Source organism: Bos taurus, chromosome 12, assembly GCF_002263795.3.
Source record: "Bos taurus isolate L1 Dominette 01449 registration number 42190680 breed Hereford chromosome 12, ARS-UCD2.0, whole genome shotgun sequence".
Taxonomy (NCBI): Eukaryota; Metazoa; Chordata; class Mammalia; order Artiodactyla; family Bovidae; genus Bos; species Bos taurus.
This window is the reverse complement of record NC_037339.1, coordinates 18,231,315-18,248,426: the sequence shown is the minus strand read 5'-3', so window position 1 is coordinate 18,248,426 and position 17,112 is coordinate 18,231,315. Positions and strand designations below refer to the sequence as shown.

Genomic DNA, 17,112 nt, shown 5'->3' with positions numbered 1-17,112 from the left:
GGATACTTGAGATCACTCCCCTAATAAACATCTCTTTCTACCAGGATTGCTTGATTTGGCTACATTTTATAGAGAAAATCGTTTGAAAAAACTCTGCCAACAAACTATCAAGCAAGGAATCTGCGAGGAGAATGCCATCGCGCTGCTGTCGGCTGCTGTGAAGTATGAAGCTCAGGTAAGAAAAGCATCCTTTCAACAAGCTCACCTTCTGGAAGAAACAGCTATCTACTTCACGCCTTGCACTGAAAGTCTGCTTAAAGATCTAATTTAAATAAAGTACTAAAAGAAAAAATATATAAGGGAATTTTTATATAAAGTTAGGATGGACCTCAAGGGCAGAAACCATGAAGGAAAGGATTGATAGATCTGATCTCAAAAAATTAAAATGTTTACACACACACACACACACACACACAAATAGAAAGTAAATGACACTGGAAAAAATATCTTTAACAGTGAAGCAAGTTTACCATCAGTTCAGTTCAGTCACTCAGTCATGTCCGACTCTGCGACCCCATGAATCGCAGCACCCCAGGCCTCCCTGTCCATCACCAACTCCTGGAGTTCACCCAGATCATGTGCATCAAGTTGGTGATGTCATCCAGCCATCTCATCCTCTCTCGTCCCCTTCTCCTCCTGCCCCCAGTCCCTCCCAGCATCAGGGTCTTTTCCAGTGACTCAACTCTTTGCATCAGGTGGCCAAACTATTGGAGTTTCAGCTTCAACATCAGTCCTTCCAATGAACACCCAGGACTGATCTCCTTTAGGATGGACGGATTGGATCTCCTTGTAGTCCAAGGGCCTCGCAAGAGTCTTCTCCAACACCACAGTTCAAAAGCATCAATTCTTCGGTGCTGTTTTCTTCACGGTCCAACTCTCACACCCATACATGACCACTGGAAAAAACATAGCCTTGACTAGATGGACCTTTGTTGGCAAAGTAATATCTCTGCTTTTGAATATGCTATCTAGGTTGGTCATAACTTTCCTTCCAAGAAGTAAGCATCTTTTAATTTCATGGCTGCAATCACCATCTGCAGTGATTTTGGAGCCCAAAAAAGTAAAGTCTGACACTATTTCCACTGTTTCCCCATCTATTTCCCAAGAAGTGATGGGACCAGATGCCATGATCTTAGTTTTTGAATGTTGAACTTTAAGCCAACTTTTTCACTCTCCTCTTTCACTTTCATCAAGAGGCTTTTTAGTTCCTCTTCACTTTCTGCCATAGTTAATGTATAATTCTTTAAATGATAATATGAGCAGTTTGATGGAAAAAAATGGACCAAATGGATTTATGAACAAATGAAAACTAAGAATGAAAATAAAGTATAATTTTTCAGTTGTCAATAGGGAAATCTATTTTTAGAAATAGTACAGGCTCAGGATAATGGGTATTCTCCTAAATTGCTGAGGACAATGCAAATTAGTGTAATCAGTTGGGACGGTTTGGTATAATATGTAATAAAAGCTTTAAAAATTTAATTCTTTAAGGAATTCACTTGTAGAAAGTTATCTTAAGTAATCATGGATTCAAAGATTTAGCTTCAAAGACATTTCCTGCAGTGTTGTTTATAATTTTAAAAAATTTAAAAAATTCAGCATAAATATATCAGTTCTCAGTTCAGTTGCTCAGTTGTTTCTGACTCTTTGCAACCCCATGGACTGCAGCATGCCAGGCCTCCCTGTTCATCACCAACTCCCAGAGTTACTCAAACTCATGTCCATCAAGTCGGGGTTGCCATCCAACCATCTCATCCTCTGTCATCCCCTTCTCCTCCTGCCTTCAATCTTTCCCAGCATCAGGGTCTTTTCCAATAAGTCAAGTCTTCGCATCAGGTGGCCAAAGGGTTGGAGCTTCAGCTTCAGCATCAGTCCTTCCAATGAATATTCAGGACTGATTTCCTTTAGGATTGATCTCCTTGCAGTCCAAAAGAGCCTTCTCCAACACCATAAACACAGCATAAAGGTAGGAGAAAATTGTTTAAAAAATGGTATAGTCTTTGGGGTCACAAAGAGTTGGACACAACTTAGCAACTGAACAACAACCTCAGATATGCAGATGACACTACCCTTATGGCAGAAAGTGAAGAACTAAAGAGCCTCTTGATGAAAGTGAAGAGGAGAGTGAAAAAGTTGGCTTAAAGCTCAACATTCATAAAACTGAGATCATGGCATCTGGTCCCATCACTTCATGGCAAATAGATGGAGAAACAGTGGAAACAGTGGCAGACTTTATTTTGGGGGGCTCCAAAATCACTGCAGATGGTGATTGCAGCCATGAAATTAAAAGACGCTTACTCCTTGGAAGAAAAGTTATGACCAACCTAGATAGCATATTGAAAAGCAGAGATATTACTTTGCCAACAAAGATCTGTCTAGTCAAGGCTATGATTTTCCCAGTAGTCGTGTACAGATGTGAGAGTTGGACTATAAAGAAAGCTGAGCGCCAAAGAATTGATGCTTTTGAACTGTGGTGTTGGAGAAGACTCTTGAGTCCCTTGGACTGCAGGGAGATTCAACCAGTCCATCCTAAAGGAGATCAGTCCTGGGTGTTCATTGGAAGGACTGCTGTTGAAGCTGAAACTCCAATACTTTAGCCACCTGATGCAAAGAGCTGACTCATTTGAAAAGACCCTGATGCTGGGAAAGATTGAAGGCAGGAGGAGTAGGGGACAACAGAGGATGAGACAGTTGGATGGCATTACCGACTCAATGGACATGAGTCTGAGTGAACTCCGGGAGTTGGTAATGGACAGGGAGGCCTGGCGTGCTGCAGTCCTTGGGGTCGCAGAGTCAGACACGACTGAGGGACTGAACTGAACTGAACAACAACAATGTTAATACCATTCAAGATATATCACTGACTGAAAAACTATGGTCCTGTTTTTTAATAAGTATATTTGTTGAATAAAAATATTTTAAAATTTTAAGTATAAATAGCTAAATTGAAAAAGACCAAAATTTATTATCTACATAGAATAAAAGACTGAAAAATATAGTCAGTGGTTATCTTTGAATTGGTGGGATTGTAGATGATTTTCATTTTGTTATATTTGCTAGTTTTTCCTGAATTTTCTATAGTGACCATGTATTGTTTTGATAATAAATAAAACTTGTCTTAGAGTTAAATCTTGAGGAAACAGGCCAGACTCCTTGGAGTCGATTTCCTTAAGGATATCCTTTCCTTTGTCAAAGAACAGGGACATTTTAGCAGTGAGCAGAAAAAAGCTTATAACTTCTTTTCTGCTTATATAAGTAATAATATGCTTATTAAAGAAAATTCAGAAAATACAAAAAGTATGAGGAAGGAAATGCCTCATCAACCAGAGGACACAAACATTTCATACAGCTCCTTCTGATTTTTCCCCTAGGTTATGTGTATATCTCTAAATACTAGATTTTTTTCACTTAACATTAAAAAAAAAAAACCAAAAACTTCCCTGCCTTGAAGCATGGACATTTAAAAGCATAGTAAATATTTGTCTTTCATCAAGGTAATAATACACTGGGCACTTACAACATGCAGAATGCTTCATGGCCAAATAGTAGCTATGTGCTTGGTTTCAAGAGTTTGTTACAGTCACGGCGATAATACTGGACTCTTCTGGACTGCGTCAAATCATGAGATGGCAGGCACATACTGCTTCCCTCTGAACTAGGCTTAATTTGCAAGACTTCTTCACGTTTCCTATTTATGTGAATTATTTGAATGCTTACCATCCAGCCCTTTGTTTTCTAGAAAGCAAGCTCCTTGAGGAATGGCAAGGACTTTGTTCTGCCAGACCCCTAGTGCGTAGGATAGTGCCCGACACATAGTAGGTGCTCGCTAAATGTTTGTTTAATGAACGTCCAACTTTGCCTTTAGAGGTAGACTGACTAACTGTTGTGCCCTAAATTAGTACGACAGACCACAAATAAAATTGACTCAGTGCATATGTCACATAAAAGTTTTTATAAAGAACAGTGCATTTGATGTGACTAGTATTCTTACTTGCTGACTCTAGTAAGCAAGAAATGGACAAAAAAAGAAATGGACATTTTCAGCAAATTATTCCTCATGCTTGACTATACTTAATACATTAATACAAGCCAGGGATTGTTCGAAGCACAGTTCATATCGTGCTTAATTCTCAAAAGAACCCATTAAGAATATAGGTATTATTATTATTCTAATTTACAAGTGAGGGAGCTTGAATCTGAGAGATTAAATTCTTAGTAAGCTATTAATAATAATTTTAAAGGTGAAATGCAATCCAGATTGGACCAATTTCAAAAGCACACGTTCTACCACAATTCTCTATTGTCTCCATATTTTAAAATCAGCAGTGTTTATGCACTGGCTCAGCAGATATCCACTGAGTGCCCATTAAATGTCTGACACCGTTCTAGGCACTTGAGGGTCCAAGAAGTGAACAAAACAGACCAAAGTCTCTGCTCTCATGGCACTTTCTGGTGGTGAGGCAATAGATAAACTAATATAATATGCGTTGTTAGGTGGTGATAGTGATATAAAAAAGTAAGTTAGGGAAGGGCAGTGGGAGGAGGCCAGACTGAGATGAAATCTGAAGGTTTAAATCTGAAGGAAGGAAGGGAGGTCTCACCAAGCAGAGCGGAGCACAGATGTGAAGGAGACGTGGCGGGCCGTGCAGCCTGGGCCCGAGGCCATCAGCGTCTCCAGGCTGGCCTGCCTTTCGCTCTCAGTTCTCTGGGGCCGGAAGTGTGTCCAGCCACCTGATTTCTGAGTCTCAAGTTTGCAGATCTAATCAAGGGAATCACTATGGGACTATTTTGTGTTTTTTTTTTTGGCCTAGCGTACATTACAGTAAGCCAGAAATCACCAATCTGTGGAGTTTCTCTCAGCAGAAAGTTGTGATTTCTTCCAAGCACTTTCCCACTTCAGACCACTGAAGCTCTGTGTGATCCGATGACACCTAACCATCCCAGCCTTGTCTTCTTGTGAAGGAGAAAGAGCAGTGGTCTGTTCATGACTTCAGAGCAGCAGTTCCCCAGATGACTCTTTCATGGCATACGCTTTCCTCACAAATTCTTTACAGGTAGAACTATTTAAGCCCCAGAAGAATATAAAAGAGGAGTGTTGGGCTCAACATAAAATCTCTTAATCAATTTACTCTATGCATTCACACAATAAAGAAATATTACACAAACAAAAAAGAGTGTTGTACTCTGAATAAATAGTGAAAGAGGAATGAACAGTGCACACTGGTGCCTATCTCTGGGAAGAAAAAGTCTCATTTTTTGCATTGGTTACTGTGGATGAATTTGAATGCTTTCCTGTTACTTACATTTTTCCAAGCATAGACTCTTACCAGCTGTAGAGTTTTATAGCTGTTCTTTAGGTACTGCTGTCCCAGCATTTCTCTGTTGGCCATCAAATCCTCTTTCCTCACCTGTGTGTTTTAGGAATTTTTGTGCTGTGTTGCATTGCGTCAGGATATGCGAATTTGCTAAAACGTTTCTGTTGTCGTCCCTAGGACTTGGAAGAATTCTGCTTCCGGTTTTGCATAAACCATTTGACTGTAGTAACACAGACTTCGGGCTTCGCAGAAATGGACCATGATCTCTTGAAGAACTTTATCAGCAAAGCAAGCAGAGTTGGAGCCTTTAAAAACTGACCCTCACCTGCAGGAAAGAATTTCTAGTGTTTCCACTCTCCGTGCAACAGCCAGAGAATAACTTCTCCTTAATAGTGTTGATGATGAGCTACATTTGGGCTGAAAATGTTCTGTCAAAACAAGGGGATGGTGGTGAGTCTTCCCCACCTTCTGAAATCCAGTCTACAAGAGAAGGCATTAAGTGCTCTGTTCAGATGGGACTAAGCTCAAGGGGAAAAAATTGAAATGTCTTACTATATTTACCATTTCCTCTTACGAGTCACTTAAGTTGGAGACTTTTGGTACAGGGCTCTAAGTGTATGCTATTCTGGCCAAATTTCCATATTCAACAGGCTGGTGCCACACGGACAAGCGTGACCAGGAACGCTGGCACTGGCACTTTCAGCATCCAGCGCGCTGCCTTGCGTATAGTAGGCACTCAGCTTATTATCAAGTTTAATCATGCCCGAACAGCGTTTTATTTATGGGACACTGGATGAAGGAATAACTCAGGCAAAACAGATTTAAAACAACTGAGGTTCCTATTTTTATGGTACATTTTTCTGAGGAATAGTGGCTAATTTAGAGCGTTAATTAGAATTCACAAAAGGCCTTGGCAATTAAATTGTTGAAGACCCAAGGGCTAATTGTAATTCTGTGTTTTACTCTGAGTCCTTAATTTCTCATATGAAATTATTGAGTATGAAATACTATCTTTGAGTGAGTGTGATTCCTGGGCTCATTTGCCTTACGTAATTGCATAATGTCCTTTTACTTTTGTGTTAAGAGATTTGCCTCTGTAAGTAAAAATGGTTTTCTCTTGTAGTTGACTTTTATGTCACCACAAAACAGGTCTTTTAACTTGGCACAGTGTGATTATAAAAGTAGCAGCCAAAAAGGAACTAATACTTACATTTCATGGGCAGCACTAGCAAGAACAAGGTAAATTTATACTTTTTAGACCAAGTTACCCAACTGCGAATGAGAAACTGAAACAGGATGTAGGCTGCAGTGTCAGGCTCCTAACGTGTATTTCACAACATGATACCATGTGAAGAAACCTCTTTTGGAGTTAGAAACCTTGTTCTGATGCTGAACTGTTTGATAATAAAGTGCTCATTTGTAGGTAACAGAACAAATGCGTGCGTTTTTTAATTCATCAGAAGCAGCAAGATTCTACCAGCCTTATGTCTCTTAGATACACACAAGATTGTTTCACATAAGCTAATTTTTTAAAGGAGTCACTCAGATAAGGCATCATAGCAAAGCCTACCCTAAAACATAGATGACTTCTAAACAGGTTAATTACTATTCATCCACTTACCTACGAGTGAATGGTCTTTACTGGTGAGGTCACTCGAATCCTTATTTGTTTTTATTTATGTTTTCGCAGACCTGGTCTGGTAGAGGCCAAGGAGTCCGGGTGTCTCTAATTAAGGCAGAATCCCATTTTTGGAACTATACAGTATGGGTTATTTTAAAACAGCCTCACCCCATGTGTCTGAATGTTCTGGTAGGTTTACTGTTCTCTCCAGCAAAGAAACATCGAGGCTTGGGTGTTACCAGTCAGCTTCAGTTCTCACAGTCAGATGTCCACAGGCTTCACTCACTTCCGACTTCTCCTTACCCTGCTATGCTTGCTGTCACTGACCAAAAGCCTTTATGTTTTACAATGTCTTCCCGAACCTTCTCTTCCTCTTCCTTGCCCTTTTTGGACAGTCTTCTAAGTTCCTCAGGGCCTTTTTCTTTTATGAACTCATTTCATGGAAACATGGGACCACCCAGAGAGAAAAAAAGGTAAGTTTATTTAGGGATGAAAAATAGATTACCCTTCATGAGGCTCCATAGTGGGTCACCACTCTGCCAGAGTACATGTTAGTAAGAAGGGGTGGATGGAGTTCTAGCTAGATTTCCTCCAGAGAGGGAGAGACTATGATTTGTTTCCATATACTTGGAAAACATACCTTCTGTGCCACCACCCTCCGCCCCCCACATGTGGACTTCTGGATGCTAGAACTACAGTAGCGGGTAAGACCAGTCAGGTTGATCCCAGGATGGGTAAACAAGCAATAGGCAAGCTGAGTAAGGTCATTCCTGATGGTGGTGATGCTGTTACACTTTCAAAGGAGAGTGGCACAGTACAGAGGAAGGATTTTTAGCTTGGATGTCAAGGAAAACCTCTGAGCTGAGAGCCCTGAAAGATAAGAAACAAGCTAAACAAAATTGTGGGGGAAGATCACTCATGGACAGAAGGAAGAGCAAATGTGAAAGCCCACGGCAGGGACGGGCTTGGCATCACAAGACAAAAAGGCCAGTGTGGGCAAGCAGAGTGGGCATGAGGAGGAGGCAGTGACCCCCATTGTGAGTGCCCCTAGGAGAGGAGCGCAGCCAGTCCATTTACACTTTATTTTTTTAATTTAAATTTATTTTAACTGGAGGCTAATTACAATATTGTATTGGTTTTGCCATACATCAACATGAATCCGCCACGGGTGTACATGTGTTCCCCATCCTGAACCCCCTCCCACCTCCCTCCCCGTACCACCCCTCTGGGTCATCCCAGTGCACCAGCCCCAAGCATCCTGTATCCTGCATCAAACCTGGACTGGCAATTCATTTCACACATGATATTATACAGGTTTCAATGCCATTCTCCCAAATCATCCCACCCTCGCCCTCTCCCAGAGTCAAAAAGACTGTTCTATACATCTGTGTCTCTTTTGCTGTCTCGCATACAGGGTTATCGTTACCATCTTTCTAAATTCCATATATATGCGTTAGTATACTGTATTGGTGTTTTTCTTTCTGGCTTACTTCACTCTGTATAAATCGGCTCCAGTTTCATCCACCTCATTAGAACTGATTCAAATGTATTGTTTTTAATGGCAGAGTAATACTCCATTGTGTATATGTACCACAGCTTTCTTATCCATTCATCTGCTGGTGGACATCTAGGTTGCTTCCATGTCCTAGCTATTATAAACAGTGCTGCGATGAACATTGGGGTACACGTGTCTCTTTCCCTTCTGGTTTCCTCGGTGTGTATGCCCAGCAGTGGGATTGCTGGGTCATAAGGCAGTTCTATTTCCAGTTTTTTAAGGAATCTCCACACTGTTCTCCATAGTGGCTGTACTAGTTTGCATTCCCACCAACAGTGTAAGAGGGTTCCCTTTTCTCCACACCCTCTCCAGCATTTATTGCTTGGAGACTTTTGGATCGCAGCCATTCTGACTGGCATGAAATGGTATGTCATTGTGGTTTAATTTGCATTTCTGTGATAATGAGTGATGTTGAGCATCTTTTCATGTGTTTGTTAGCCATCTGTATGTCTTCTTTAGAGAAATGTCTGTTTAGTTCTTTGGCCCATTTTTTGATTGGGTCATTTATTTTTCTGGAATTGAGCTGCAGGAGTTGCTTGTATATTTTTTGACATGAGTTTTTGTCAGTTGCTTCATTTGCTAGTATTTTCTCACTTTAAAAGGATCACTTTCACTCTTTAAGGAGTAGAAAGGTGAGGAGGGAGGCAGAGACCAGTTAGAAGTCTCTAAGAGTGGTCCAGACATGAGCTATCAGAAGACAAGTTTTTATCTTGAGCAAGTATGTGTTTAGTAAAATGGGGAAAAACCAGGGTAGAAACAAGGTGTTCTTGTTTGTTTGATTTTGGTTTACATTTTGAGAAGCTGGGTGGGGTAGGAATTGAGTTCTTTTGGCGGTGAGAACTCTGACTTCTATGAAGAGGTCAGGGCTGGAGAAATAAATTTGGGATTCATCAGCATACAAAGCCCATCAAATGCTAAGAATGGACGAGCTACTAGGAGAGAATTTAGATACAGAAGAGACTGTTACTGCACTTAATACAAAGACCACACTGGACCACTGAGACTCTTAACTAATTTATTGAAAAATAGACAGACTATTGTTAATTGTAGAAAATAGTAATGTAGCAATTTCAAATGTACAGTTTTAACCAATACAAAAAGCAATAAAGCAGTATCTGAAGTCTTATGTAAGAAATCTCAATACACGATCTCTGAAGTTCCTTAAATTCTGACACCAATTCTAACATGAAGTTATTAGCAAAAGACCCAGTAATGTGGTAAGCCCTTGACCTAAAAGCTAACTGATTTGTATGATATTCATGCAAAAATGAATGAGGAAGTGAGATAAAGCTTTCTAGTGCCTGTGTTACCAAGATAACTGTCAAAAAATAAAATTGCAACTTAATTGAGCACAAAATAAAATTTTGCTTTCTAACAAATAAGACCAGATTTCTTTTTAAAAAGAACTCTCAGTTTAAACAAAGTAATTTTCTAAAAGCTAGTAGATGCTACCTTAAATACCACCTATTTTAAATTATACCATCTCTAAATAAGTTAATCACACAAGATAGTTTAAATTACACCTTTAGGTGTCAGGGGGAGGGGGAAAGCGCCTCTTTTTCTACTGTAGCTATTTTAATTTGAAGCTTCTGCACAAAATCAGAGAGAGAAACATTAATGCCTAACCCAAAGACCTTTCATCACCCGCACTGTGGCCTAGAAATAATGTGGCTTTGAAGGTGCCAGTGTAAGACCATGCTGAAGTTAAAACGAAGACAACTGCTAGTTCCAAAGATACATGGGAGACATGGACCATTCCGGAAAAAAAGCCCTCTTCCCAGGAGAGGACAATCTCTGGTGAGATGCAATTAGGTGGGAGACATGTACCATTCCGGAAAAAAAGCCCTCTTCCCAGGAGAGGACAATCACTGGTGAGATGCAATTAGGTGGGAGACATGTACCATTCCGGAAAAAAAAGCCCTCTTCCCAAAGGAGAGGACAATCGCTGGTGAGATGCAATTAGGAAACTCTAAGAAAAAAAACTAAAAAAAAAAAAGCTCCTATAGTTAACAGTCTGTTTGTAGAGTAAATTTACTTTGTATCTTGATTCTTTGGGACCCAGAAACATCAGAAAGTGTCCTTGGGATGTACTGGATCCGGATCCTCGACAGCAAAGCTCTAGTTGAACACTTTATTTTCCAAGTACTAGACAGGTACTTAATGAATTCAGTGATCTGAATGGTATAAAAACCAAAAGTACTATTAATAACTCTTTATTTTTAAAGCATGAGTTGGATAAAGAAAAGGATCAATAAACTCTTACAAGTCCTGAGGTATGAAACCTATATCAGTAGTATGACAGTATCTCAGGTTTATACTTTTGTTTTCTGTTTGCATTTTAAAACTAAAATTTATAAAACAAACACACAGTACACCCATTTAGTTTCCATTAGTAAACTAAACTCTAATGTGTAAAAAAATCATTTTCTCCTAAGTTTCTAGCATCTGTTTTAGCGCAAGAGTTCAGGGTCATTTGGGTGAATGGGGGCAGTCAGCCAAATTGCATTTGGAAGACAAGACGCATTTTCTAAGGGTATTCATGTTAAATTAAAAAAATAAATATAAATTAATAAAAATAACAGCAAACATCACATACGTGCCACAAGAGAAGACAAAGTACTCGGATAGGCACAGGTTGTGAGACTCACTCCTGGGGGATCCTGCCACCATTTGTAAAGCAGAACAATTATTAAGTAAGACCCCTACGTATCAACGAGTTCCATTCCAAGAGCACGTTCTTAAGTCCAATTTGTTCATAAGTCCAACAAAGTTAGCCTAGGTACCCAACAAACACATTGGCTATATAGTACTGTACTATAGTAGGCTTATAATACTTTTCACACAAATAATACATTAAAAAAACACATAAAAATAAAACATTTTCAGTCTTACAGTACAGTACCTTGAAAACTACAGTAGTACAGTACAACAGCTGGCACACAGGCTGGCACTGAGTGAACAGCAAGAAGAGTTACTGATGGCGAAGGGACAGGAGGAGGGAGACGGCAGAGCTGAAGGGTCGTCAGCAACAGGAGACGGAAGGCAAGCTGCAACTTCATGCCTGATATTGACGGCACAAGTTCTGGTTCCTCGCTGGGTTCAATTGTTCACATCTTTGAAAGTTCACATCTTGAAGGTTTGTACATAGGGGCCTTACGGTACTTTGGAAATAGAAACATCTGGTACAGCTTTTTCAATGGCAGGATCGACATAAGATTTGATCGACAGACACAAGATTTTCAATCTTGTACAAAAACAATGCATGTTCTAGTGAGTACAATGTTGCCAGTGGCTTAGGAATCCCCTGCACAAATACTCAACTGTGCTATCCACAAAGAGATATGTATTATCTTCTTCACTAACTGTGGCTGTAAACAGAACCTGGGAGAGCCCTACAATCAGATCTGTAGGAGACAAAGACAAGCCGGACGTGTGTAGGGTGCCCACCAAGGTCGTGGGGTCCTCACTTTTCTTCCCTGTTTGAGGTATCCACGCTCTCATTCATTTTCTGCTTTTGCATTCGTGTTCGAGTAGATGCTAAAAAAAGGATGAAGAAATGTGAACAGCACTGATGGTGTGGGGTAAGTTGGCAAAGGGCTACTCTATTTGTTATGCTCACACCAAACTGATGGAGCCCAGAACCTCACAAGCTGTGCTTTCCAATTTTTAAAATCATATACCCCTATCAGCCAGCTTTCTCCCAAAATATGTACCATTAAAGTATGTATGTATTTATGTATATGTGTATAAATTATAAAACATATACCCCAAGCATTAAAAATCAATGAGATAAAGATAAATAAGCATTCTAATATTGTCTTATGTATCTCCACAAGGTGATCTTACACACACTCAAGTGTGCCCAACTTTGTAGACCACTGCTCTAGAGGTGATGTGGTTAAGTCTGGCATCTAAGCAAAGCAGAATCCTGGGCTGGTCCAGAATCTGCTGGAGTGAGTGTTATTCTTCATGAAGTTCAGAATTCCCTTGTGTTTGGAGATGCACGCAAGTACTGCAAACACATCAGCTCGCAGCTGATTTATTTTTTTTAATTTAATTAATTTGGCTGCACTGGGTCTATTGCTGCGAGGGCTTTCTGCAGCTGCGGTGAGCAGGGACTACTCTAGCTGCAGCGCGCAGGCTTCTCACCGCGGTGGCCCCCGTGTACAGGCTCTAGGTGCCTGGGCTGCTAGTTGCGGTGCGCGGTCTCTAGAGCACGGGCTCAGCAGTTGCGGGGCACGGGCTTCCTTGCTCCTCACCATGTGGGATCTTCTCAGACCAGGGATCACACTTATGTCCCCTGCACTGGCAGGCAGACTCTCAACGGCCAGAACACCAGGGAAGTCCAGCTTACAGCTCATTTAATTTGGACGTGGACATTTTAAAATACATTATTAATTACAACATAGACAAAAACAGAAAGCTTCTTTTAAATTATTTCAAAATTCTTAACTTGATTTTAGAGGTGGGCAAGAGTTCTTTATAAATAAGCACAAAGAACATTCACACTTGGTAAAGAACAGAAAGAGTGACTCAGTCTCCTCTTCTGGTCCTTCCACTCTGAGCAGTCCAGCACTGTGTGATGGCCTGTTTTTGAGGAAAGCTGAGGAGCGACCTGGAGAATTCCTTACCCTTATGGATTAAAACTCCTGCCACTTCTCCTCCAGTGTCTAGCTGTACGAAGGCCCTGGACTTCAGTCTGGCAGAGGGAATTCACAGTCACTGCTAAGCGTGTCAGTGTGAAATGGACTGACTACAGCAACTGAGCTCCTCTCTAGGAAAATACACATATTTTTACATCTTTCTACTCCTTTTAAAATGCATATTTGTGGGCTCCAAAAGGCTTCCACATATTTTTAAGGCCTGATTTTGGTTATAAGCTTCATGTCTGTTTTCATGCACTGGGGAAGAAAAGCTACAAAAACAGTAGTATATTAATTGATGTAAAATCCAAAAAGATTAATTTATAAGCAAAGAACTTAAACTTTTGTTACATTTAGTTTCAATAGTATCTTCAAATAATATACATAGAAAAATGGTTTAAAATCAAAAGTAATTTTAAAAACTTTGTATCTCAATGTTAGTATACACAGAGATGTACTGAGAGAAAGCTTCTTTTTAAAAAGTCACATTTTAATTGGTATTGTTCTTATCGAAACGTCTTATGACCTAAGGATGACAGTTTTAATTCTTATTATCTCTTGAATATTTGTCTTCTTTCCAAGCCCTGTTTCTATTTCCTGTTAATGGATCTGGCACCAGATTATCAGGAAATGTCACCTTTTCCTGGTGACATTACGTGCCTACCTCTCTAAGACAGTCCAATAACAGTCTGTGCTTCCCTGGTGGCTCAGTAGTCAAGAACCCATCTGCCAATGCAGGAGACCCGGGTTCGATCCCTTGGTTGGGAAGATTCCCTGGAGGAGGAAATGGCAACCCACTCCAGGATTCCTGCCTGGAGAATTCCATGGACAGAGGAGCCTAGTAGGCTCAAAGAGTCAGACATGACTTGGCAACTAAACAACAACAAACAATTTATGCACACTGATCTTTTTCCTTTATTTACTTTTTTTTAATGTGGACCAATTTTAAAAGTCTTTATTGATTTTGTTATTGTTTCTGTTTTACATTTTGGTTTTTTGGCTGTGAGGCATGTGGGGTCTTAGCTTCCACACCCCCTGCACTGGAAGGTGCCTTCTCAATCACGGGACCACCAGGGCAGTCCCCTGACCTTGTTCTTAATGTGCTGTCCATCTGACTCTACTAGGGTTAATCTTTCACAATCTCTGATTAGTTTAGGAGAGAATTCCATTTGCCTTAACATTCCAATGGAAACAGTGACAGACTTTATTTTTTGGGGCTCCAAAATCACTGCAGATGGTGGCTGCAGCCATGAAATTAAAAGACACTTGCTCCTTGGAAGAAAAGTGATGACCAATCTAGATAGCATATTCAAAAGCAGAGACATTACTTTGCCAACAAAGGTTCGTCTAGTCAAAGCTATGGTTTTTCCAGTAGTCACGTATGGATGTGAGAGTTGGACCATAAAGAAAGCTGAGTGCCAAAGAATTTATGCTTTTGAACTGTAGTGTTGGAGAAGACTATTGAGAGTCCCTTGGACTGCAAGGAGGTCCAACCAGTCCATCCTAAAGGAAATCAGTCCTGAATATTCACTGGAAGGATGGATGCTGAAGCTGAAACTGCAATACTTTGGCCACCTGATGTGAAGAACTGATTCACTGGGAAAGACCCTGATGCTGGGAAAGATTGAAGGTGGGAGGAGAAGGGGACGACAGAGGATGAGATGGTTGGATGGCATCACCGACTTGATGGACATGAGTTTGAGCAAGCTTCGGGAGTTGGTGCTGGACAGGGAAGCCTGATGTGCTGCAGTCCATGGGGTCACAAAGAGTCAGACACGACTGAGTGACTGAACTGAACTAACATTCCAAACTGACATCAGTCTAACTTGGAAAATGATTTAGTATTCTTTATCAAAATTCTGATTTCTAGTAATGGAAAACTTTTGTTTGAAATCCAGTTCTAAAACTTGCAAATTAGGAAAATTCGGTAATAGCAGAATAAAAGATTATTCTTTAAGTAAGGGTGATGGTATTTATATATGCTAAGTTTCTAACACTCTCCCTATATCCAGCACTCAGAGAGTTCCTCATTATAGTTCTGCTATCCCAAAATATTTTCCAGCCACAGCCATCCGTAATGAAGATGTGGTTTCACTTCTTGGTCTTCCTGCTGCACAGTAGATGTTCGGATGGATGAAGATGACCTGAACTTTGCATCATACATTTAATCCACAGATACTTGTAAATAACATATTGTTGACTGAATTATATTTTAAATGCATAAAAGTCTGCTATTCTATCAATTTATCCTTATAATGAAAAGGCTTTTTGCAATGTAAACAATTGTTCATTTATTTACTTACTCAAATAAGTACTTACTCATTTCTGCCAGTTTCTGTTGAAATTTGGATTCCCCTGGGAGATGTTTACTGCAGATTTAAAAATTCAAAATATTTCATATGTATATGTATAAATGAAAAACTCAAATTTCCAAAAACTGTGGCATTTTCAATGACTATTTATGCTCTTACTTTAGTAAATAGCTTTTATTGTCAAAGGATTATAAATCAAACATCTAAAATACAAATGTCATAAATTTATGAGCCTAGATATTTTATCCGTGGTTCTTATAAAGTAGGGTAGCGTTTTTCAAGAGTGAGCATTTTAAAATCTAATGTTAATCAAAACTAACAAAATTCTATCCATGGCATTGTAAAGCCTGATTAGATTTGTAAACATCTGATATTTTCAATGAATTTCAGTAGATTTACGTGGTGCTTTTTTAACTTTGGGATGCAGTCACATCTTTTATTTTGAGCGAGCCTCATAATTTCCAAAATATTATTGGCATGAGAGAGACTGGCAGAAGCCAGGAGCAGAGCGGCCACTCTGGGTTCTCCCGACGACCAGCTCAGCTCCTGAGACACGTGCTAGCACTGTCCCTACCTTCCATCTGCTTCATCGGATCCTTCGATGTCAAAGCGCAGTTTTTTCAGTGGTTTAGGAGGGTTGCTTCCTTCAGCACTTCTTTTGAGCACGCGGTCGCTGTTACATACCATTTGATTTATTTTCTGGAACTTCTCTGAAGTCTACAAATTATGGAATTCTTTATTTTAGATCATTTTGTAGTTAGCAACCCCAAATTGTAGGTTTGAGGTGGGTCAAAAATCAGGCAAAGGTAATATCTGCATTTAACTTCCTGCTTTTTTGGACCAAACGGGAGATACGAAAAATGTTAAAATCAGACTAACCGCACCTAACTCTGTCCCAATAAATACCCGCTCTTCTCACACCCTCCTGTGTCTTCCCAACAACTCTGACTACTACTTCAAAAGTCCTGGTTCCTCATTTTCAGAACTTACTCAAGCACAAAACCAGGGCTATTTCTCAGAAGCATGCAAAGCTGGAAGAGCTTTCTGGAACCTTTTTTTTTTTTTTAAGCACAGCATAACCGGAGCAAATGTTACAAGAATTCAATAAGAGGTGTCTAGTGAAGAATAATTTTGGACTCACTTTATGAATATCATGCTGACAAGTCACACAGCTTATAAATTTGAAATCATCACTGATGTAGTATTTGTTGATACTCCTAACTCTTAAAGGTTTAAAATAAAATATTAAATATCTGAAAAAATCAAAGTATTTGAGTCCTTCCAAGTACTATTAGAGATAATTTGATTTATATATCTCCTGAGGAAGAATCCTTTCACAGTAAAGAAAACTTTGGTAAAAAATGCTGAAGAGGGCACAATACCTTATTTTATCCAAAGGACAAACACATGGAAAAACTGTGTCTTATCTATTTCAGAACGAGACTGAGGTGATTATCTCAGTGATGTGTATTAACATGCTTATTTGGATTCTAGCATGAAATCAGACTTTCCAATAGAAGTTAAATCTGATTTGACACTGAGGATTAGCTTTGCTAATTATGCAAAGCTAATTTTCATTAGCTAATTTACCAAAAATTAAATGAACTAAGTTTCTAAAAATTAAATGCAAAACCAGATTTTGATGGAAAATATATTTAGAGAGCAT

General features: G+C 39.6%; 2 protein-coding genes across 16 annotated transcripts in view; one reads left to right on the top strand and one right to left on the bottom strand.

Annotated features, from left to right (window-relative positions):
* RCBTB2 (RCC1 and BTB domain containing protein 2) overlaps nt 1-6,751 on the top strand; it is a 42,517-nt gene extending 35,766 nt beyond the window's left edge. For 12 of the 13 annotated variants that reach the window (XM_010810700.4, XM_005213626.5, XM_005213623.5 and 9 more), the window contains 2 exons: nt 45-175; nt 5,493-6,751. In XM_010810700.4, coding sequence (XP_010809002.1) covers nt 45-175; nt 5,493-5,633 — 272 coding nt within the window. In that variant the 3' untranslated portion in view covers nt 5,634-6,751. The remainder of the gene's footprint in view (nt 1-44; nt 176-5,492) is intronic. The other variant, NM_001192991.1, reaches the window with a different exon arrangement.
* A 2,741-nt stretch (nt 6,752-9,492) lies between these two features.
* The window catches only part of RB1 (RB transcriptional corepressor 1), a 120,369-nt gene continuing 112,749 nt past the window's right edge, over nt 9,493-17,112 (bottom strand). For 2 of the 3 annotated variants that reach the window (NM_001076907.1, XM_010810722.4), the window contains 3 exon segments: nt 9,493-12,028; nt 15,454-15,503; nt 16,021-16,163. In NM_001076907.1, the coding sequence (NP_001070375.1) occupies nt 11,955-12,028; nt 15,454-15,503; nt 16,021-16,163 (267 nt within the window). In that variant the 3' untranslated portion in view covers nt 9,493-11,954. 3 annotated transcript variants of the gene reach the window in all.